The following is a 23,913-nucleotide window of genomic DNA, read 5'->3' as shown; positions in this document are numbered from 1 at the left end:
CTAACATCCTGTTGCAAATATAGTCATCTTTAGAGAATAAGTAGCTCTGTCAAGCATATACATGCTTTGCACGTTACCTCGTACTTGCAAGTTTGTAGTTTAAATGTTACCTCCTCTAAAAGATCTATCCTAACTGTCCTGTTTATGTTGGCAAACTCACCCACAAATGCTTTGCAATATATCACCTTGCATTAGTTCCATCAAAGTACTTGTCATTACTCGGAAATTCATGCATATTTGCTTTGTTTCTCCCCCACTAGAATGTGAACTCCATAAGAACAGAGACTTATTTCTCTCTTTTGTTGAACCTGATTCCTAAAATGATGATCACATATAGTTGGCACTCAAAATTGTGGCTAGTTGAAGAATGAGTTAATGCATCCTCTACTTCTATGAAGTAGGTTCTATTAATATCCAAATCTTATAGATGAGAAAACAGAAATTTAGAATTTCCCAATTTGCCTACAGTCACACAACAAATTATGGGTAGAACTTCTAATTGAAATCAGAACTGTGAACTGTCTGAATACAAAACCCATGATCTTAACTAATATAACAATTAACAAACATTTATTGAGCAACTACTGTATACTGGATCTTACAGTAGTTGCCATAATAACCAAAATTGTCATCCAATGTAGGTTTTTCAGGGCAGTAGAAGAAAAATTTAAAATACATACTGAGTTCTTACTATACTTAAGGGAGTAGTCTAAACTCGGGGCCTGTTACACATGGGGTTTCCAGAGCAGCTGCTAAAGATTAATTAGTAAAATGAAAGAAAATCAGTCTGTTCTCTCTGAGGCAACTTTAGCCCATAAATTAAACTTTCTAATTTTATGTTTATATTTTTATCTTGTTTATACTTTTTATACGTTCACATACATTATCTTATTTAATGTTCATTAGAAGTAGAAGGACAGATTTTATTATCCCCACCTCACACATGAAAAACTGAGGCATAGAAAGTTTAAATAAATTGCCATGGTCACAGAGACAACAGGAGATAAAACAACAACTTGATCTCAGGTCTTTTGATTTGGAGCTACTATGTTTTCTGTAAATTATTCTATACTGCACCACCTTTAAAAGATCTTTCATTTCAGTTGTTGAGCTATGGATTTGTGTCTCTGGATGTAACTGATTAATAGCAGTATATTATATAGAGATAAGTGAACTAATTATTTTTGCTTTGTTTTTTTTTAAATTTATTTTTATTGAGATATATTCACATACCATGCAGTCATACAAAATAAAGTGTACATTCCATTGTTCACAGTACCATTATATAGTTGTGCATTCATCACCAATATTAATTTTTGACATTTTCATTACCACACTCACAAAAGTAATAAGAATAAAAATTAAAATAAAAAAGAACAATTGAAGTAAAAAAGAACACTGGGTGCCTTTTTTTTTTTCTACCCCCATTTTTTTACTCATCCATCCATAAACTAGACAAAGGGGAGTGTGGTACATATGGTTTTCCCTATCACATTGTCACCCCTCATAAGCTACATTTTTGTACAATCTTCTTTAAGATTCATGGGTTCTGGGTTGTAGTTTGATAGTTTCAAGTATTAACTGCTAGCTATTCTAATTCATTAGAACCTAAAAAGGTTGTCTATATTGTGCGTCAGAGTGCCCACCAGAGTGACCTCTCGGCTCCTTTTGGAACCTCTCTGCCACTGAAGCTTATTTCATTTCCTTTCACATCCCCCTTTTGATCAAGAAGATGTTCTCCATCCCACGATGCCAGGTCCAGATTCCTCCCTGGGAGTCATATTCCACGTTGCCAGAGAGTTTCATTCCCCTGGGTGTCAGATCCACGTAGGGGGAGGACAGTGATTTCACCTGCTAAGTTGGCTTAGCTAGAGAGAGAGATCCACATCTGAGCAACAAAGAGGCATTCAGGAGGAGGCTCTTAGGCACAATTATAAGGAGGTCTAGCCTCTTCTTTGCAGCAACAGTCTTCCTGAGGGCAAGTCCTGTGGTAGAGGGCTCAGCCCATCAAACCACCAGTCCCCTATGTCTGTGAGCACATCAGCAACCATCGAAGTATGGAAACCAAACACCCGTGAATTCTCCACCAGCTCCTCAAGAGGGCTCTGCATATTTTTTTTTCATTTTTTTTTCAAATTAACTATATCAAAAAATATATATTAAAAAAACATACAATAAAAAAACATTTCAAACAAACCATAACATGACAAGGGAGCAAGAAAAAGACAACTTACCTAAAACTAGCTACTTGACTTCCAACATGTTCCTACTCTACCCCAAGAAAATAACCTAATATAGCAACATTTCTGTGAACTTGTTCCTACCATACCCACCAGAAATTAACAAACCATAGTCATTTCTGGGCATTCCAAGAACGTTAAATTTACCCACAATAGTGTATCTGTTCTTATTGGGTTATTGTTCCCCCTTTATTAATTGCTCTCTATTGCTAGTTCCCCTACATTCTACATTATAAACCATTTATTTTACATTTTGCAATGTTCACATTAGTGGTAGCATGTAATATTTCTCTTTTTGTGCCTGGCTTATTTCTCTCAGCATTATGTCTTCAAGGTTCATCCATGTTGTCATATGTTTCACGACATCGTTCCTTCTTACAGTTCCGTAGTATTCCATTGTGTGCATATACCACATTTTATTTATCCACTCATCTGTTGAGGGACATTTGGATTGTTTCCATCTCTTGGCAATTGTGAATAATGCTGCTATGAGCATTGGCGTGCAGATATCGGTTCGTGTCACTGCTTTCAGATCTTCTGCGTATATACCAAGAAGTGCAATCGCTGAATCAAAGGGTAACTTTATATCTAGTTTTCTAAGGAACTGCCAGATTGACTTCCAGAGTGGCTGAACCATTATACAGTCCCACCAACAATGAATAAGAGTTCCAATTTCTCCACATCCTCTCCAGCATTTGTAGTTTCCTGTTTGTTTAATGGCAGCCATTCTAATTGGTGTTAGATGGTATCTTCTTGTGGTCTTAATTTGCATCTCTCTAATAGCTAGTGAAGCTGAACAAGTTTTCATGTGTTTCTTGGCCATTTGTATTTCCTCTTCAGAGAACTATCTTTTCATGTCTTTTGCCCATTTTATAATTGGGCTGTCTGTACTCTTTTTGAGTTGTAGGATTTCTTTATATATGCAAGATATCAGTCTTTTTTCAGATACATGGTTTCCAAATATTTTTTCCCATTGAGTTGGCTGCCTCTTCACCTTTTTGACAAATTCCTTTGAGGTACAGAAACTTTCAAGCTTGAGGAGTTCCCATTTATCTATTTTTTCTTTTGTTGCTTGTGCTTTGGGTGTAAAGTCTAGGGAGTGACCGCCTAATAAAAGTCTTGAAGATGTTTCCCTACATTATCTTCTAGGAGTTTTATGGTACTGTCTTTTTTTTTTTATTACTTTATTTTATTACACTGGATAAAGGGGTTGTCAGTCCCAATGTTTTTACAATCACACGGTTACACGATAAAACCTATATAGTTATATAATCATTATCAAAAGATCAAGGCTAGTGGATTGCAGTTCAACATTTTCAGGTATTTTTTCTGGTTACTTGAATTCACTAGAAACTAAAAAGAAATATCTATATAATGAGTCAGTAGTCATAATCATTTGTGAAATCCTGGGAGTCTTTTTAAAAAATCTACTAGCTAAAAATAGTTTATACACTACCAGACAAAAATGATTTGCAATTTACCAGCCCTCTACATGCTAACTTTGCAGAGTCTGGGTCTTAATCAATGGTCAAAGTAGGACAAGCCAAGATTACTTCTCCTAGAACATCTGATGACACTGAATGGGCTTCTTAGATAATGCTCCAGTAAGACGTTGACAGAGTATGAAGCAATCTTTTTGTCATATTTTTAAAGTTCTAGATAATTTTTAGAAAATATTTCTGTGATTTCACTCTCTCCTGACTTTGCTTCTATTTCTTTTTCAGTATCTGTGATGTCTCTCTCTCTCTGCCTCTCTCTTTTGTTTTTTTTTTATTTTGAAATAAATTCAAGGTTATAGGAACAGTTGCAAAAACAATACAAACCCCATACACAGAACTCCAGCATACCCTGACCCCCCTCCCCCAATACCCCGATCCACCAACTTTAACATCCTGTCACACCACCATTTCTTTCCCTCCCTCCCTCCCTTCCTCCCTATCTATCATCCATCATCTGTTGCTCTGTCTTCTGAACTTGAGAGCTAGCTGCATACATCCTTGAACAAACACTATAATTCATATATACACTTCCCATGAACAAGAACATTCTTTTGTGGAATCCCATTAAGCACAGCTAAGAAGTACAAGAGATTCAACAATGACACAAAGCTTACATTCTATAGTTTCTTTACCTTATGTCTCAACTGTGTCCCTTTGAGCCTCCTGTCCTCCATTCTCCAATCCCATCCAGGTTCATCCTTGGCATTCAATTGTCATCTATTTAGACTGTCTTTTTTATTTATTTTTTTCAATTGTGGAAACATATATACAGCCTAAATCTTCCCATTCCACCCCCTTCCTAGCATTCCATTAGTGGGATTAATCACATTTGGAATGTTGTAATGCTCTTTCCCACCATCCATTACTAGAAATTTCCCTTCACCTCAAACAGCAACCCTACACTCATTTCTTAACTCCCCATTGCCCCTTCCCTCATTTCTCTTAACCCTTACTCTACTTTTCATTTCTATGGTCATATTCTCTGATAATTTCTTTGTGTTTACTGTGGGGCTTAAAATTAACCTCTTAAATCCATAACAATCTTGTTTTTCTTTGAAACCACCTTCACTTCAATGGGACACATAAACTATGTCCCTATACGCCTCCATTCCCCCACCTTTATATAGTTGTCTAAAATTGTCATTAGAGTTTGTGTATTTTTTATCATGTAGGAAGTAAATAGTGGAGTTATAATTCAAAAATTATTGACTTCTATTTGTATTCCATCGTGGTCGAAGAATGTGCTTTGAATATATTCAAATTTTTTTTTTTTAATTTCTTGAGGCTTGTTTTAGTCCCTTCTGAAGAAAGGTCCGTGATGACTAGAAAAAATAAGTGTCCTGGTGATTTGGGATGTAAGGTTCTATATATGTCTGTTAAAATTCTCTATATCTCTTTCTCCTTTCTTTGTTTCTCCATCGGTAGGGCTCTCTTTAGTTACTGAAGTAGGGCAGGTCTCTTTTTGGCAAACTCTCTCAGCATTTTTTCTTCTGTGAAAAATTTAAGCTCTCCCTCAGATTTTAAGGAGAGTTCTGCTGGATAAAGTATTCTTGGTTGGAAATTTTTCTCTCTCAGAATTTTAAATATGTCATGCCACTGCCTTCTCGCCACCATGGTGGCCACTGAGTAGTCACTACTTAGTCTTATATTGTTTCCTTTGTATATGGTGAATTGTTTTTCTCTTGCTGCTTTCAGAACTTGCTCCTTCTCTTCAGTATTTGAGAGTCTGATCAGAATATGTCTCGGAGTGGGTTTATTTGAATTTATTCTGTTTGGAGTTCGCTGGGCATTTATGCTTTGTGTATTTATATTGTGTAGAACGTTGGGGAAGTTTTCCCTGACAATTTCTCTGAATACTCTTTCTAGACCTTTACCCTTCTCTTCCCCTTCTGGGACACCAATGAGTCTTAAGTTTGAATGTTTTATTTTATCTATCATATCCCTAAGATCCATTTCGATTTTTTAAATTTTTTTCTCCATTCTTTCTTTTGTTCTTTCATTTTCTGTTCTGTGGACTTCTAGGACACTGAGACATTGTTCAACTCCCTCTGATCTTGTATTGTGAGTATCCAGAGTCTTTTTAATTTGGCCAACAGTTTCTTTTATTTCCATAAGAGCTTCTATTTTTTTATTTACTTTTGCAATGTCTTCTTTATGCTCTTCTAGGGTCTTCTTTATGTCACTTATATCCTGGGCCATGGTCTTCTTCATGTCCTTTAAATCCTTTGCCATGTTTTCGTTCCTCGATTGTAGTTCTTTGATTAATTGTGCCAAGTACTGTGTCTCTTCTGATATTTTGATTTGGGTGTTTGGAATTGGGTTCTCCATATCATCTGGTTTTATCATATGCATTAAGATTTTCTGTTGTTTTTGGCCTCTTGGCATTTGCTTTGCTTGATAGGGTTCTTTCAAGTTGTAAAAAAAGATACCAATCTAATTTTTCGGAAACACAAGTTGGTGGGGTACACTTCCTCTAACTAACCAGCAGATGGTGTCTGCGAGTCACCTATACCCCTCAAGTCAGTTCTTCTCAACCTTGTCTCCACGGTGTGTGGGGAAATGATTCTTGTGGGGTTCAGTTGGTGAACTCAATTGGGGTGTGTTGCTGGAGCTGTCCACCCTGAATGTGGGGCATGTGTCCAGGTGGTCAGGGAGGAAGGGTAGCTTTAATATTCAAACCCCCCAAGTTCTTGGAGATTCAAGGCCACCGCAAGAGTCTAAGCCTTCATTTCAGTTCAGTCCCAGACCCTCTCTCTCGCTGACCCACAAACCACTGGCATTGATGTAGCATCCCTGAGTTTTCTGAGCGGGCCCCCTTTCTCAGTTGTGATCTTCCAGGACCTCTGCTGAGGGAATGCTGTGCTATTTCACCAGTGTGTGCCGTCCCTCAAGGGAAGCCCAGGGCCACCGGGCCGTGCAGGGGCGCTCTCAGCCTGATGCAAATATGGCCGAACGGTGGATCTCAACACCCCCTCCTCACTCAGTTCCTCCTTCCCAGCTCCAGGACAACTCGCGGGGTTCGGGGCTGTGGGCACGGCCCCAGGCAGGAGTTTATCCAGCCCTCTGGGGAGCCAGCTGCAAGCCGCGGGGTTTCTTTCTGCTTCCAGCTCTCCCCTCTGCTCCCCTGGCCCCAAGGGTATCTGCAGCAGGCTATCCTCCAGGCCAGACACCGAGAGGCCAGCTCAGCCCTCTCTTGCTAAGTTTTACTGCATGGTTCCCACTGTCACAACTGCAGCTGCTCCTGGGTTTTTCACTGTTTTTTTTTTTTTCAAAAGAACCAGTCAGTCTCCAAACGCCAACCCCTGGCTTCCCCACACGGCAGCGCAGCTGCGGGTCTTCCAGCCAGCTTGCTCACTTGTTTCAGAATGCAGACTCCTGGTTTCACCAAGTATACAGCCCCTGTGGTACTAGCAGACCTTGTCCAGCTGGTGCATTGCTGAAACCGGTATTCTGGGTCACTTTCTAGTTTTTATCTAGTATTTTTCACGGCGGTGTTTTTTTGCCCTGTCTCACCTAAGCTGCCATCTTAGGTTCTCTCCCTGGTACTGTCCTTTATATTGAGATCTTTGGTCCATTTTGAGTTAATTTTTGTGTAGGGTGTGAGGTAGGGGTCCTCTTTCATTCTTTTGGATATGGATATACAACTCTCCCAGCCCCATTTGTTGAAAAGACCATTATGACCCAGTTCAGTGACTTTGGGGGCCTTATCAAAGATCAGTTGACCATAGATCTGGGGGTCTATCTCCGAATTCTCAATTCGATTCCATTGATCTATGTGTCTATCTTTGTGCCAGTACCATGCTGTTTTGACAACTGTGGCATTATAATAATCTTCAAAGTCAGGGAGTGTAAGTCCTCCCACTTCGTTTTTCTTTTTTAGAGTGTCTTTAGCAATTCGAGGCATCTTCCCTTTCCAAATAAATTTGATAACTAGCTTTTCCAAGTCTGCAAAGTAGGTTGTTGGAATTTTGATTGGGATTGCATTGAATCTGTAGATGAGTTTGGGTAGAATTGACATCTTAATGACATTTAGCCTTCCTATCCATGAACATGAAATATTTTTCCATCTTTTAAGGTCCCCTTCTATTTCTTTTAGTAGAGTTATGTAGTTTTCTTTGTATAGGACTTTTATATCTTGGGTTAAATTTATTCCTAGGTACTTGATTTTTTTAGTTGCTATGGAAAAAGGTATCTTTTTCTTGAGTGTCTCTTCAGTTTGTTCATTTCTAGCATATAGAAATATTACTGACTTATGTGCATTAACCTTGTATCCCGCTACTTTGCTAAATTTGTTTATTAGCTCTAATAGCTGTATCGTTGATTTCTTGGGGTTTTCCAGATATAAGATCATATCATCTGCAAACAATGACAGTTTTACTTCTTTCTTTCCAATTTGGATGCCTTTTGTTTCTTTGTCTTGCCGGATTGCCCTGGCTAGCACTTCCAGCACAATGTTGAATAACAGTGGTGACAGTGGGCATCCTTGTCTTGTTCCTGATCTTAGGGGGAAGGCTTTCAGTCTCTCACCATTGAGTACTATGCTGGCTGTGGGTTTTTCATATATGCTCTTTATCATGTTGAGGAAGTTTCCTTCAATTCCTACCTTTTGAAGTGTTTTTATCAAAAAGGGATGTTGGATTTTGTCGAATGCTTTTTCAGCATCTACTGAGATGATCATTTTATTTTTCCCTTTTGATTTGCTAATGTGTTGTAATACATTGGTTGATTTTCTTATGTTGAACCATCCTTGCATGCCTGGAATGAACCCCACTTGGTCATGGTGTATGATTTTTTTAATGTGTCTTTGGATTCAATTTGCAAGTATTTTGTTGAGGATTTTTGCATCTATATTCATTAGGGAGATTGGCCAGTAGTTTTCCTTTTTTATAGCATCTTTGCCTGGTTTTGGTATTAGATTGATGTTAGCTTCATAAAATGAGTTAGGTAGTTTTCCATTTTCTTCAATGTATTGAAAAAGTTTAAGTAAGATTGGTGTCAGTTCTTTTTGGAAAGTTTGGTAGAATTCCCCTGTGAAGCCATCTGGCTCTGGGCATTTATTTGTGGGAAGCTTTTTGATGACTGATTGGATCTCTTTGCTTGTTATTGGTTGGTTGAGGTCTTCTGTTTCTTCTCTGGTCAGTCTAGGTTGTTCATATGTTTCCAGGAAATTGTCCATTTCCTCTACATTATCCAATTTGTTGGTATACAGTTGTTCATAGTATCTCTTGAAAGCAGCAAGAGAAAAGCAATTCACCACATACAAAGGAAACAGCATAAGGATCGTTTTACAATTTTTTAAATTTCTTTGGGATCTGCAGTAATGTCACCTTTCTCATTCATTATTTTGTTTATATGGGTCTTCTCTCTTTTTTATTTTGTCAGTCTAGCTAGGAGCTTGTCAATCTTGTTGATCTTCTCAAAGAACCAACTTTTGGTGTTATTTATCCTCTCGATTGTCTTTTTGTTCTCTGTGTCATTTATTTCTGCTATAACCCTTGTTATTTCTTTTCTTTTACTTGGTTTAGGATTGGTTTGCTGTCCATTTTCTAGCGTCTTCAGTTGTTCCATACTAGTTCTTTGATTTTGGCTCTTTCTTCCTTTTAAACATATGCATTTAGTGCTATAAATTTCCCCCTCAATACCACTTTTGCTGCATCCAATAGGTTTTGGTATGTTGTGTTCTCATTTTCATTCATCGCTATATATTTAGCAATTTCTCTTGCTATTTCTTCTTTAACCCACTGATTGTTTAGGAGTGTGTTGTTTAACCTCCAGGCATTTGTGAATTTTCTAAGTCTCTGATGGTTATTGACTTCTAATTGTATTCCATTGTGGTCAGAGAATGTGCTTTGAATAATTTCAATCTTTTTAAATTTATTGAGCCTCGTTTCATGTCCCAGCATATGATCTATTCTGGAGAAAGTTCTATGAGCACTAGAGAAGAATGTGTATCCTGGTGATTTGGGATGTAATGTTCTATATTTGTCTGTTAAATCCAATTCATTTATCAGATTGTTTAGGTTTTCAGTTTCCTTATTGGTCTTCTGTCTGGTTGATCTGTCTATAGGAGAGAGTGATGTGTTGAAGTCTCCCACAATTATTGTGGAAACATCAATTGCTTCCTTTAGTTTTGCCGGTGTTTGTCTCATGTATCTTGTGGCACCTTGATTGGGTGCATAAACATTTATGATTGTTATTTCTTCTTGTTGAATTGCCCCTTTTATAAGTGTGTAGTGGCCTTCTTTGTCTCTCAAAACATCCCTGCATTTAAAGTCTATTTTATCTGAGATTAATATTGCTACACCTGCTTTCTTTTGGCTGTAGCTGGCATGAAATATTTTTTTCCATCCTTTCACTTTCAATTTCTTTGTGTCCCTGTGTCTAAGATGAGTCTCCTGTATGCAACATATTGATCGTTCATTTTTTTTTGATCCATTTTGCGAATCTATATCTTTTAATTGGTGAGTTTATTCCTTTTCCATTCAACGTTATAACCGTGAAGGCATTTCTTGAATCAGCCATCTTATCCTTAGTTTATGTTTGTCATATATATTTTTCCCTCTCTCTATTAATATCCCTTAATGTACCCATACCAAATCTCTTTAGTACTGAACCTTTCTCCATGTCTCCCTCTCCTTTCTTTGTTTCTCTGTCTGTAGGGCTACCTTTAGTATCTGAAGTAGGGCAGGTCTCTTGTTAGCAAATTCTCTCAGCATTTGTTTGTCTGTGAAAAATTTAAGCTCTCCCTCAAATTTAAAGGAGAGCTTTGCTAGATAAAGTATTCTTGGTTGGAAACTTTCTCACTCAGAATTTTAAATATCTTGTGCCACTGCCTTCTCACCTCCATGGTGGCTGCTGAGTAGTCACTACTTAGCCTTATGCTGTTTCCTTTGTATGTGGTGATTTGCTTTTCTCTTGCTGCTTTCAGAACTTGCTCCTTCTCTTCCATATTTGACAGTGTGATCAGAATATGTCTCGGAGTGGGTTTATTTGGATTTATTCTATTTGGAGTTCGCTGGGCATTTATGATTTGTGTATTCATGGTGTTTAGAAGATTTAGGAAGTTTTCCCCAACAATTTCTTTGAATACTCTTCCTAGACCTTTACCCTTTTCTTCCCCTTCTGGAACTCCAATGAGTGTTATATTTGGACGTTTTATATTATGTATCATATCCCCGAGGTCCTTTTTGATTTTTTTGATTTTTTTCTCCATTCTTTCTTTTGTGCTTTCATTTTCCATTCTGTCCTCTTCGAGATCACTGATTCATTGTTCAACTTCCTCTAGTCTTGTACTATGAGTATCCAGAATCTTTTTAATTTGATCAACAGTTTCTTTAATTTCCATAAGATCATCTATTTTTTTATTTACTCTTGCAATATCTTCTTTATGCTCTGCTAGGGTCTTCTTGATGTCCTTTATATCCTGTGCCATGCTCTTCTTCATGTCCTTTATATCCCATGCCATGGTCTCATCATTCATCTTTAGTTCTTTGATTAGTTCCTCAAGGTACTGTGTCTCCTCTGATCTTTTGATTTGGGTGCTTGGGCTTGGGTTATCCATATTGTCTGTTTTTTTCATATGCTTTAAAATTTTCTGTTGTTTTTGGCCTCTTGGCATTTGCTTAACTTGATAGGGTTCTTTTAGGATTTGAAAACCACTTGAAATCCTTATCTCTAATTTGTCTGATCTACAGCTTCATGGAGTACACTTTCTCTAACTAACCAGCATGTGGTGTCCACCAGCCATCTGTTCCCCTCAAGCCAGTTCTCCCACACTTTGCCTTTGTGGTGAGTGGGGGAGTGAGTCTTGTGTGGTCCAATTGGTGTACCAAGCTTGCATATGTAGTTGGTATTGCCCGCCCTGTATATGAGGCGTGTGTCTGGATGGTCAGGGAGGTGGGCTGGCTCTAACAATCAAATCTTCCTGGTGTTCCTGGAGTTTTACAGCTGCTGCAATAGTCTATTCTTTCAGTTCAGCCCTGGCACAGTTTGTCTCTGCCACTGACCCACAAGTCCTTGGTATGGCCCCTGAGACTTGCGAGTGGGTCCCTCTTCCATGCCGTGCACCCCCTGGTCCTCAGTTGAGGGGTGACTGTGCTATGTCGCAGGTGAGTGCTGTCCCCTCAGGGCAGTTCTGGGCTGCTGGGCTGTGTAGGGAGGCTCCCAGTCTGGTGAGCGGATGCCTCCCTTTTCTTGGGAATTTGTGGTGTTTAGTGAATTTTCTCAGCCACTGGATTATTGCCTTTTGTCTCAGAGCTCTCTTAGTTCTGCTCTTGTCTTGACCTGCCCAAATTGCAAGTCTTTGAGCCTTTCTGTATTGGGCTTCTTAGAGTAATTGTTTTAGAAAAATAAAAAAAGATTAAAAAAAAAAAAAAGGGCCCTCCTCCCAGATCTAATGGGTTATTGAAATGCTAAGAGACAAAGCAATTAGAGCCATTAAGGAAAGGTCCAGGGGGCAGAGAGATCAGTTTTTCTTCGGGATTTGCATATGAGCCTCAGGGCCTGAGCTCTGCCCTTCCCCTTTCTATGTTCACCAGAACTCCAAAAAGCCTCCGCTTTTCTCTTTGGGCTTGTCTTGCTGTTTCTTGCTATCCCTATCTCCTCTCTGCTGGGCTGGCTGCTCTCAGATTCTCTGGTGTCTGGTCTCAGTCTATCTATGATTGGAGTTTGGATCAGTAGAATGAGTTTCTGATAAGAGCTGCCACTGCATTTCTCCCTTCTCGTTCCCAGCACTGATGGCCCCTCCTCCCATGGGACTGAGCCTGGCAGGGAGGGGCGCAGGTCCCCTGGCTGCAAAAACTTACAGATTTCGCTGATCTCAGCAGTTCAACATGTTCATGAGTGTTGTATGAAGTATGCCCAAAGTCAAATTGCTCTGTGGTGTCCAGTCCACGCAGTTCCTGGCTTTCTGCCTACTTTCCTGGAGCTATCATTACTTTTATGCATTTGCAAACTTTCAGCACCTGTAGGAAGTAAGAAGTGGAGTTGCATACCAAACAATATAATACAATAACCCTGGCATTTTTAATTACCCAAAAGGTTACCTTTACTGCAGGTCTTTATTTCTTTATGTTGCTTTGAAACAGTGTCTAGTGTCTTTTCCTTTCAGTCTGAAGAACTGTCTTTGGCATTACTTGTAGGTCAGGTCTAGTGGTGATATACTCCCTCAGCTTTTGTTTATCTGAGAATTTCTTAATCTCTCCCTCATTTTTAAAAGAGAGTCTTGCCAGATATAAAATTCTTGGCTGATTGTCGTTTTTCTTCAGCACTTTAAGTATTTCAACCCATTGCCTTCTTGCTTCCATGGTTTCTGATGAGAAATTGGAACTCATTCTTATTGGGATTCTCTTGCATGTAACACATTGCTTTCCTCTTGCAGCTTTCAGAACTCTCTCCCTGTCTTTGCATTTGATGGTGTAATCAGTATATGATGGGGTGTTTTTTTCTTCATGTTTATCCTGTTTCATGTTCTCTGAGCTTCTTGGATGTGCATAGTCACATCTTTTGTTAAATTTAGTAAGTTCTCTTGCATTATTTCTTTGACTATTCCTTCTGCCTCTCTTTCTTTCTTTCTTTCTTCCCTTCCTTTCTTCCTTCCTTCCTTCCTTCCTTCCTTCCTTCCTTCCTTCCTTCCTTCTCTCTCTTCCTTCTGGAACCCTCATAATATTGTACTGGTGCACTTGATTGTGTCCCATAGCTGTCTTAGGCTATTTTCACTTTTAATATTTCTTTTTTCTTTCTGCTCCTCAACCAGACTCATTTTAAGCATCTTCTCTTCAAGTTCACTGAGTCTTTCTTTTGCCAGCTCCACTTTGCTCTGAAACCCTCCTGGACATTTTTCATTTCAGTTATTGTGAACAGCAGTCCTGTTTGGTTCCTTTTGAATTTTCTCTCTCTTTACTTAGACTCTCATATTGCTCATTCATTGTTTCCTGATATCCTTTTTCTTCCTTATCTGTATTTTCCTTCATCTCAAGCATTTTAAATACCATTTTAAAAAGGCTTTGTTTGGTGTTCCAGTTTGTTAATGCTGCTGGGATGCAAAACACCAGAAATGGATTGGCTTTTATAAAGGGGGTTTATTTGGTTACACAGTTACAGTCTTAAGGCCATAAAATGTCCAAGGTAACACATCAACAATCAGGTACCTTCACTGGAGGATGGCCAATGGTGTCCAGAAAACCTCTGTTAGCTGGGAAGGCACATGAGTGGCATCTGCTCCAAAGTTCTGGTTTCAAAATTGCTTTCTCCCAGGATGTTCCTCTCTAGGCTGCAGTTCCTCAAAAATATAACTCTTAGTTGCTCTTGGGATGTTTGTCCTCTCTTAGCTTCTCTGGAGCAAGAGTCTGCTTTCAACGGCCATCTTCAAACTTTCATCTGCAGCTACTCTCTCAGCTTCTGTGCATTCTTCAAAGTGTCCCTCTTGGCTGTAGCTCATCTTCAGAATGTCACTCTCAGCTGCACTGAGTTCCTTCTGTTTGTCAGCTCATTTATATGGCTCCAGTGATTTAATTTAGACCCACGCTGAAAGGGTGGGGCAACACCTCCATGGAAATTATCCAATCAGATTCATCACCCACAGTTGGGTGGTGTGCATCTCCACAGAAACACTCAAAGAATTACAATCTTATCAACACTGATATGTCTGCCCACACAAGATTGCCAAAGAATATGGCTTTTTCTGGGGACATAATACATTCAAAGCGGCACATTTGGTATCTCTATATTCTCATTTTCTTTGTTGGTATTTCCTGATAAATTGGATGTGACACATAGTGGAAGGAAACACATAGTGGGGGAACAAAGATGACTCCAAAATTAGGTATGAACTATTAGGCAGAGGATGGTATGGAGATGGGGGAAGACTGGCTGAGGAACAGATTTTGGGGAGCTATAGAGTTCTGATTTGGAAATGTTGTATTTGAAGGCATATATGATAGCCACATGTGGTCAAGGGGTCAGGTAAATATATGAGCCTGGAGTTTAGGAGAGATCTCAGAGTAGAAGATATTAAATTGAGAGTTATCATCAGAAGTGATATATAAAACCCTGAAACTTGATGAGGTTGCCTAGGGAAATAGAATAATTAGAAAAGAAGAAGAGGAGAAGTCTGGGAAGAGTCTCAAAATATTTAAATAACAAATTTAAATGAATGTGACATATTGTCCTACAATGAATCGTATATACTTTTCTAAACTGAAAAAGTGGTGTATCGCTAGATATTAAAGTTATGGCAATGAAGAATATACTTTTTCCATTTGCATCTCTCTATGCCCATGATGAATATTTGTCTTTTTTGTGAGACTGAGCATCATATATGAGGGCTTGTTTATTTGTTTTTGCCTTATTTCAGATAGATTTTTGCCAGTGGTCTTGAGAAGCCAATACATTATTATGTGCCACTTCTTACTTGATTACATGTGGGTATCAGATTGGTGGATTTCCCATGGCAAATTAATATTCCATTTCAAGGCTTGCTTTCCTGCCATTGTAAACTGCATACTTTATGAAAGTACCCTTTATGAAATTAGAAAGGTAAATCAGGCAAAAACATATGAGATTATGTGTATATATATATATAGATAGATATAGATGTGGATACACACATATTCAGATTAAAATCATATTTAGATTCTCTGCATGCATCTCTTCCCTATTAATTGGAGTATTCTAACATGCTAATTCTATAGTAATGTGTCAATAATCAGTCATATTCATCGTTTTAAGGTAAATAATCTCCCTGTCATTGATTTTATTTTACCTTTATGAATGAAAAGAAGAGTTAATAATTCAAGACACTTTTGACTAACAGAGAATTGGCTTGTAACATAACTTCTAAAACTACAAATATCAATTTGAATATTGTTTTCCATGATTAGTTGGCATATAAGGCCTTTTAGAGATTAAATATTATATTCCACAGCAAAAACAAACTTTAGAAGCCTAGATGACTAAAATAGTCTGTGTCATGTGTATTACGCAACATACAAGAACTTTTATTTTTGGTGATTACTAAATACAGAGCAAGGTTTCATTTTGGTAAATGTTTTTCAAGTCTCCAACTTTTCTAGAAATTTCCTTTTAAATAGCTTTATTCTTTAGAACTTAATTTTCTGTTTATTGGTATCAATCACTCTTTCCTCCCTCTTGTCTGCCACAAATTTTTGTCTGAGCAGCTGCAGCTAGGAAAGTTGGAATTCCAGGTCTGAGAACTCCATTTGTGAGCTCTGGACAAAGAGGAGCAGTAATGAGGAAACAAAAAGCTTACAAACTGAAAAGGAGAAAAATAGAATGCTAACAAGTAAAATATGGGCATGTACTATTCTGTATCTACAATGAATCTGAAATACTGCCTAAACTCTACTTTCTTAGTACATAAAGTGGAAAAGAAGCTGCTTTACTTTCTTTGTGGTTGGATTATTATTTTTACGGTATCTTGATGATGAAAATGATATGTAGGTGGTAATTTAAAAAAAAAAATTTGAGTTCCTTTAAACTCATTAAAAACAAATAGAATGAGCTGATAATTGTGCACAGTAGAATGCATTTCATGTATTTAGCTATCAAGCTGTTGAATTACACCATCTTGTGAAGTAGCACACAATTAGTAAATCTTTAGGGGGAGGAAAAGAAGTTTTTAGATCCTGAAGAATTTTGATCCTAATCAGATACAGGCTGTAAATATTACTGGTTGAGTCCAAACACTTTAAAATACAACAACTATTCTGCTCACTGGTAGATGTTTTTCTTCAACAGGAAACTATCTCATTCAAAGCTGGTTCAGCTTTATGGAGTATGTATACAGCGGAAGCCCCTTTATATTGTGACCGAGTTCATGGAAAATGGCAGCCTGCTTAACTACCTCAGGGAGAGGAAAGGAAAGCTTAGAAAGGAAATGCTACTGAGTATGTGCCAGGATATATGTGAAGGAATGGAATATCTGGAGAAAAACTGCTTTATTCATAGGGATTTAGTAAGTATGGTGCAAATCCATTTATTTTATGCATTGTACTCATATTTAGAAGGAAATGAATATTACATTCAATACTTTGAAATATGCGTCCTTTGGCTTCATTTTTAAACATTTTCCTATCTGTGCAATTTCTTGTGCAATGTAAGATTTAAAAAATTGCCCATTGGTGTTGCAGCCAAGTCAAGTTTTACCCTAAATATGCCTTGACCTGATTTCCAACTTAACTAATCAAATAACTAAAACTAGTTTCTTTCTTCTCTCCCGTCTCCCTTCTCTCCTTTCCTCTTTCCTGCCTTCTACCTTTCTTCCTTTCAACCAACAATCACGCATGTATTGAGTGGCTAATATAAGCCAAGCTCTGTTTCTTACTAGCTGTGTGACCTCGGGCAAACTAGTAACTAGTAAAGTGGCATTCATTATAGCTCCTCCCTTAAATAGGCCTGTTGGGAGGCTTACATTAATTAATATGTGTAAAGAGTTAAAACAGTGCCTGGCAAATAGGAAAGCTCACCAATGCTGACTCTTGCTTACATGTAATTACATAGATAGGCCATTGTTATCCATCCACTATGATACCTTCCCCAGTATCCAGCACTTGTAGCTATAAAGGAAATTTTTGAATGGATGGATACAGTAACAATTACACCTTCCTCACTTTCCTAGTCTCTGCAGGCTTATCCTTCCTGATAAGGATTAGAATTCAAAACTCAAGTTGGGAGACAGTTCTGGCTTTTTCCAGACCCTTCTACTATTCTTGGTGTCTTCCTTGATTGCTTTCTTTTGTGTCCTATTTTAGCTGCCTATGTGCCGTTTAAAATATGTCAGCTAACAATGAGTCTTTCCCTGTCAATTTACCTTGTGGTTTGGCTTTTAGATCATTGCCTGCTCTTAGCAGGTACATTCCAACCTGGCTCCCCCTGGCCTTTCATTTCAACTTTCTTGCTTTTGTTGCTGGACTAACTGATCCACGCATTAGCTAAAGAAAGAAAATTTTATCAAGTGGTTAGTCTACATGAACCTAAACCAAATTAGTGATTTTGTTGACTATGCTGACTGAAAATAGATTGTTTGGACATCAAATAGATTTGTTTTTGCATTATATTGTACCGTATTTAGCACATGGTGGTAATTTAAGAACTCTGAAATTATATCATAAATATAGTCAGTGAAATACAAGTTTTTAAATGTAATTCCTTAATTTTTATTATCAATTACAGATTCCTAAGATATGAAATGACTATCCCTTATCTGTCAGGTTTATTGGGCTTTTCTCTTTACTTATAATGATAAGGAAAAAAAAAACCTACCCTTTATTTTATGCCTAGATTCATAGCTAATCTCTTATTTAGATTGACTTAATCTTCATATTTATCAAGGATACTTAGTGAAAAAAATTAAAATTTCTAAAAGTAAAAATGTTAAAATTTGTTTTCAATTTTTGGTTATTTCTTTGAAGAATCATTAAAATCCATCACATGAGGACAAACTATTGAATCATAGATAGCATTAGCAGATATCAAGTTTGGACAGATAAGGACAGGTATACAAATAATATGACTGTTCAAACAGAGAGGTGGTGCTGGGCCCAAATACATTAAGGAAAAAGAGAATAGAAAATTTAAAAAGAAAAATGTATATTCAGATTGTATTCTTTTCTTTTTTTTATAGGCAGCAAGAAATTGTTTGGTCAGTTCTACATGTCTAGTAAAAATTTCAGACTTTGGAATGACGAGGTACATGAAATATCTTTTTTTTTTTTTTTTTTTTTTTTGCATGGAAAGGAATTTTACATTTGTCTGCTGACCAACTAAAGATGCTACTGGCTTCACTTTATTTTTCTTTGAGGGAAGTGTTGGTGTGGCTGTATGGCCTACTGACCCACTTTGTATTTTAGGACATGTACCAATTTTAGCTTTGGAGTAAATGTTTACCATGGGTTCTTCTGATCTTTCAGGGCTTTATTAAGAAAAGTAACACTTTTGTATATCTTGAAAGTTAAAAAGAGATGTTTTCAGTCTATTCTTCATATGTGTAGTTAAGAAAAAGCTTTTCTGATGTATCTATATTTCTGAAAGAAAAAGAATGTATTTGTTTCTTCATCCCTAATTTTCCTGTCATCAAAACACATTTCTCTTATCAAGTGTAGTGGTTATAAATTCTAGTCTACAGCTCAGGAGTGTGAAAAATATAGGCTCATATTTCCATAGCTCAGTGTAGTTTATACTTTGAATCCCCATTCCCTTGGAGTGCTAGAAATTTAATCATAATGAACTCAGGGTTTCTACCTCACTCTCTTCAGGGTCAACATCCAAGTTCTGTGTGTCTTATGCGGTCACTGTATTCGTGGGGAGATGGCTACCCAGCCACTGTTCCTGTCTTGTCCTCGGCTGACCGTCTATACTGGTGGCTGCTGCCCTATCCTCAGTTTCTCTGATATCTCTTCAGATCTGGCATTCTCCATGATGAGAAAGTTCCACGGGGCTATCTAGGGCCCCACTTATCAGTGCACAGCTATTTGTTCTCTGGAATCTTTCTGCCTTTCCTGGGGCTCTAACGAGTAAAGAGATTACAGATTCTGCTTGGTGATTTTTTTTTTTTTTTAAGGTAACCACTTTTAAAAACCTTTTATTATAGTAACACAATCATTTCTACAACTTTTTATTTTTAAATAATTTCAAACTTATAGAACGGTTGCAAAAATAATACAACCCCATGAAGAGAATTCCAACATACCCTTCCCAGATACCCAGATCTACCAATTTTAACAATTTGACACTTTTGCCATTTTTTCTTTCTTTCGCTCCCTCCCTTCCTCCCTCCTTCCCTTCCTTCCTATCATCTGTCTATCATTTTGTGAATATTTGAGATGTAGATTGCACGCATCATACTCCTTGAACACATAATACTTCCATGATCATTTCCTAAGAACAGGGATATTCACTTATGTAATCACCTTAAGTGCAGTTTTCAAGTTCAAGATTTTTACTGTTGATATAAAAGCTACATTTTATATGCCAATTTTTTTTCTTGTGTCATAATAATATCCTTTTGAGCCTTTTCTCCTCCATTCTTAAATCCTATCCAGTAGCATGTATTGCATTTAATTGCTATTATCTCTTTAGCATCTTTCTTTTTTTTAAATTGTGGAAACATACATAAAACATAAATCTTCCCATCCCCAACTGCTCCCAAGCATACCATTCAGTGGGATTAATCACATTCACAATGTCACGTTGTCTCAGTAACCATACCGTCCATTACTGTCACTTTCCCTTTACCCCAAACTGAAACCCTACACCCATCCCTGGTAACCTGCACTCTACTTTCTGTCTCCATAGGTTTGCACATTCTCTGATATTTTATTTGTGGTTACCATGAGGCTTAAATTTAATATCGTAAATCTATAACACTCTTGTTTGCTTTGATACTAACTTAACTTCAATATTATACATAAACTATGCTCCTATAGCCCTCTGCTTCTCCCCACTTTTATGTAGTTTTTTTTTTTTAGAAATTATATGCTTATACATTGTGAGTCCAAAACCATTACATTTTTTTTTAATTCAGTTTTATTGAAATATATTCACAAACCATACAGTCATCCATGGTATACAATCAACTGTTCACAGTATGATCATATAGTTATGCGTTCATCACCACAATCTATTTCTGAACATTTTCCTTACATCAGAAAGAATCAGAATAAGAATAAAAAATAAAAGTGAAAAGAGAATACCCAAACCATCCCCCCATCCCACCCTATTTGTCATTTAGTTTTTACTCCCATTTTTCTACTGATTTTTTTTCAATTTTTTAACTTTGTTTATCAAAAAATTAAAAACAACAGGCAAACAACAACCAAAAAAACCCCACAACATTTCAAACAAAGCAATGGATTAAGGAAAACAAATAACCTAAAATAATTACTTTGCTTCCAATATGTTCCTACCATACCCCAAGAAAATTAATAAACCATGTCCAGAGGAGTAAGAAAAACAAATAATCTAAAATAACTACATTGCTTCCAACATGTTCCTACCATACCCCAAGAAAATTAACAACCCCTAAGAAAACAAAGGAATAAGAGAAAAAAAAAAACCTAAAATAACTCTATTGCTTCCAACATGATCTTACTATATCCAAGAAAGTTTACAAACCATAATCATTCCTGAGCATTCCCATAACATTGAGATTACCCTCCATAGTTTATCTGTTCTTATTAGATTATCATTCCCCCTCCACTAATTGGTATCTCTAGGTCCCCTACATTCTACAGTATAAAACATTGTACATTTTTCACAGAATTCACATTAGTGGTAACATACAATATCTCTCTTTTTGTGCCTGGCTTATTTTGCTCAGCATTATGTCTTTTTTTTTTTTTTTTTAATCTTCATTTTATTGAGATATATTCATATACCACGCAGTCATACAAAACAAATCGTACTTTCGATTGTTCACAGTACCATTACATAGTTGTACATTCATCACCCAAATCAATCCCTGACACCTTCATTAGCACACACACAAGAATAACAAGAATAATAATTAGAGTGAAAAAGAGCAATTGAAGTAAAAAAGAACACTGGGTACCTTTGTCTGTTTGTTTCCTTCCCCTATTTTTCTACTCATCCATCCATAAACTAGACGAAGTGGAGTGTGGTCCTTATGGCTTTCCCAATCCCCTTGTCACCCCTCATAAGCTACATTTTTATACAACTGTCTTCGAGATTCATGGGTTCTGGGTTGTAGTTTGATAGTTTCAGGTATCCACCACCAGCTACCCCAATTCTTTAGAACCTAAAAAGCAAAACCATTACATTTTATGCATTTGCCTTTTAGGTCCTGCAGGAAGTAAACAGTAGAGTTATAAGTCAATAATACGATAGTACTGGTATTTATATTTACCCATGTCATCTTCTTAGATGTGTATATTCATGTCTTTTGTTAAATTTGGGAAGATCTCGGCTATTATTACTTTGAATATTCTCTATGCCCGTTTCTCTCTTTCTTCTCCTTTTGGGACTCCCACAATGTGTATATTGGTACACGTGATGGTGTCCCACAGGTTCCTCATCTCTGTTCCCTTTTCTTCCTCCTTTACTCTTTCTGATCCTCAGACTGATTTCAATTGCCTTATTTTTTTTTTTTTTTAATCATCATTTTATTGAGATATATTCACATACCACGCAGTCATACAAAACAAATTGTACTTTCGATTGTTTACAGTACCATTACATAGTTGTACATTCATCACCTAAATCAATCCCTGACACCTTCATTAGCACACACACAAAAATAACAAGAATAATAATTAGAGTGAAAAAGAGCAATTGAAGTAACAATTGCCTTATTTTTAAGGACACTGATTCTTTGCTCTGTCAGTGCCAATCTGCTGTTGAACCCCTCTAGGGAATTTTCAATGTTTTGTTATTGTGTTCTTCAATTCTGTTTGGTTCCTTTTCATAATTTCTATCTCTTTTGATATTCTCTTTGTGTTCATCTCTTGTTTTCCTGATTTCCTTTAGTTCTTTATCCATGTTTTCCTTTATTTCTCTGAGCATATTTAGGGTCATTTTTAAAGTCTTTGTCTGGAAGGTCCCAGGTCTGATCCTCCTCATCGATGGTTTCTAATGATTTATTCTTTTCCTTTGCCTTGGCCATCACTTCCTGTTTCTTTGTATGTTTTGTAACCTTTTGCTGAGACCTGAACATTTTGATATTTTAGTGTGTTACAGCTGGGATTTAGACTCTGCAGCTTCTGTTCTTTTACCTTGTATCTAGCCAGTGTTATGACAGACCTTTCCTTGAATACCAGGAACATATGGGGGAAAAAAAAAAAGCAGAAGTTAAAAAGAAAACACTATTTCCCGTTTTTGCAGATTGGCTTGTGTGAGCCAGAAAGTACTCTCCTTGAGAGCTAATTCCTACAATGAGTTCCAAAAATACCTCCAGGCCAAAGCATAAGGGCCTCCAAGTCCTTTCTGGGAACTTCTCATTTCAGGCATGGGCATTTGGCCCAAGGAATTCCCCCATTGGTTCTGAATGTCCCCATTTTCCCTAGGAAACAGTTTCCTCGTAGTCCAGCACTGCAATCCCTCGCCTCAGGCCCCATGACTTGGCTCTCCCACCATGTTCTGTAGGGGAGCTCAGTGAGCAGCTTTAACATGCAGGGCAAGTTCTGGGATGGCAAGTCCCTCGGACCACCACCAGATAGTTTGGGCCAGACATTCATGCTCCCAGTATCAGCACAAAAGTTACTCTGCTCCCTCCAGAACTGAGACCAGGGATCCACAGTGGAAGTGCAGGCCCACTCTGTGCCAATTGGTGAGGGGTGGGGGAGAGAATAGCCAGGATGGCAGGAGACCCGACAGCTTTTAAGTGGCCTTTTTCTTGATTTGGCACTCGCCCTGTTACTGCAATCCTTTAACTGTTCACTGGAGCATTGAGAAAGATGTTTCTCTTAGTTCTTGTTGGTTGTTCAAAGCTTCCATGGGAGGGATGGAGCTCTAAAGCATCTCACTCTGCAATCTTGATCAAGGTGGCTCAGCTTTGCTCTTGAATCCCACCAACCTTGTGGGGAGTGGGGACTTCTTTGCTGCTTGACCTGGGCACCCCATGTTGGGTACAGGGTGCAGAACCCGAACTCAGTGTCCCACTAATTTCTAATACTCCTTCTCTTTACCTGCTATTTTCCTTCTCCTCCCAGCTCAGGGAATCTTGTTCTAATGGAGGGATGGTGGTAGTGGTGGTGGGGATTTCACTCTTCATGATCCATTCTCCCAAATATTTTGTCAACACTTCAGTCCTACTTTCTTGAAGGGCTTAAACTTTTGAAACTCAAAAGCTAGGGAAAATGGGCTTTCCCCCCTTTTTCTTCACTTAGTAAAAACCCAAAGGTAGGATGAGAGGGGGAATGGGGAAAAAAAAGGAGTGGATGGAAGCATTAATAAATAATTCAAATATATATCATATCCTCAAGGGCAATGTGGTAGAAATTAGTTTTGTTCTCTTCTGTTCAAATGCCCACACTTGGAATTTCCTGCATACAATTATCGTGAAAGAGAGAGGACTAAAATTTTGTCATTGTTATTTTTTAAAGGAGATGGTAATGACTATCAATTTCTTTCCATATAGGACAATTCTAATGCATTAGAGATTTTCACATCAAAAGTAATATGTTCAAATCCTTTTATTGTTT

The 23,913-nt window shown here is 37.6% G+C and overlaps 1 protein-coding gene across 5 annotated transcripts in view; it reads left to right on the top strand.

Moving 5' to 3' along the window:
- TXK (TXK tyrosine kinase) overlaps positions 1-23,913 on the top strand; it is a 79,773-nt gene that overhangs the window by 44,247 nt on the left and 11,613 nt on the right. For 4 of the 5 annotated variants that reach the window (XM_037829749.1, XM_037829750.1, XM_037829752.1 and 1 more), the window contains 2 exons: positions 16,496-16,712; positions 18,381-18,445. The exons of the other annotated variant lie outside the window; for it this stretch is intronic. In XM_037829749.1, the coding sequence (XP_037685677.1) occupies positions 16,496-16,712; positions 18,381-18,445 (282 nt within the window). The remainder of the gene's footprint in view (positions 1-16,495; positions 16,713-18,380; positions 18,446-23,913) is intronic. 5 annotated transcript variants of the gene reach the window in all.

This window comes from Choloepus didactylus, chromosome 3, assembly GCF_015220235.1.
Source record: "Choloepus didactylus isolate mChoDid1 chromosome 3, mChoDid1.pri, whole genome shotgun sequence".
NCBI classification, from domain to species: Eukaryota; Metazoa; Chordata; class Mammalia; order Pilosa; family Megalonychidae; genus Choloepus; species Choloepus didactylus.
Note: the sequence above shows the minus strand (reverse complement) of the source record. Positions and strands in the feature narration are given on the sequence as shown.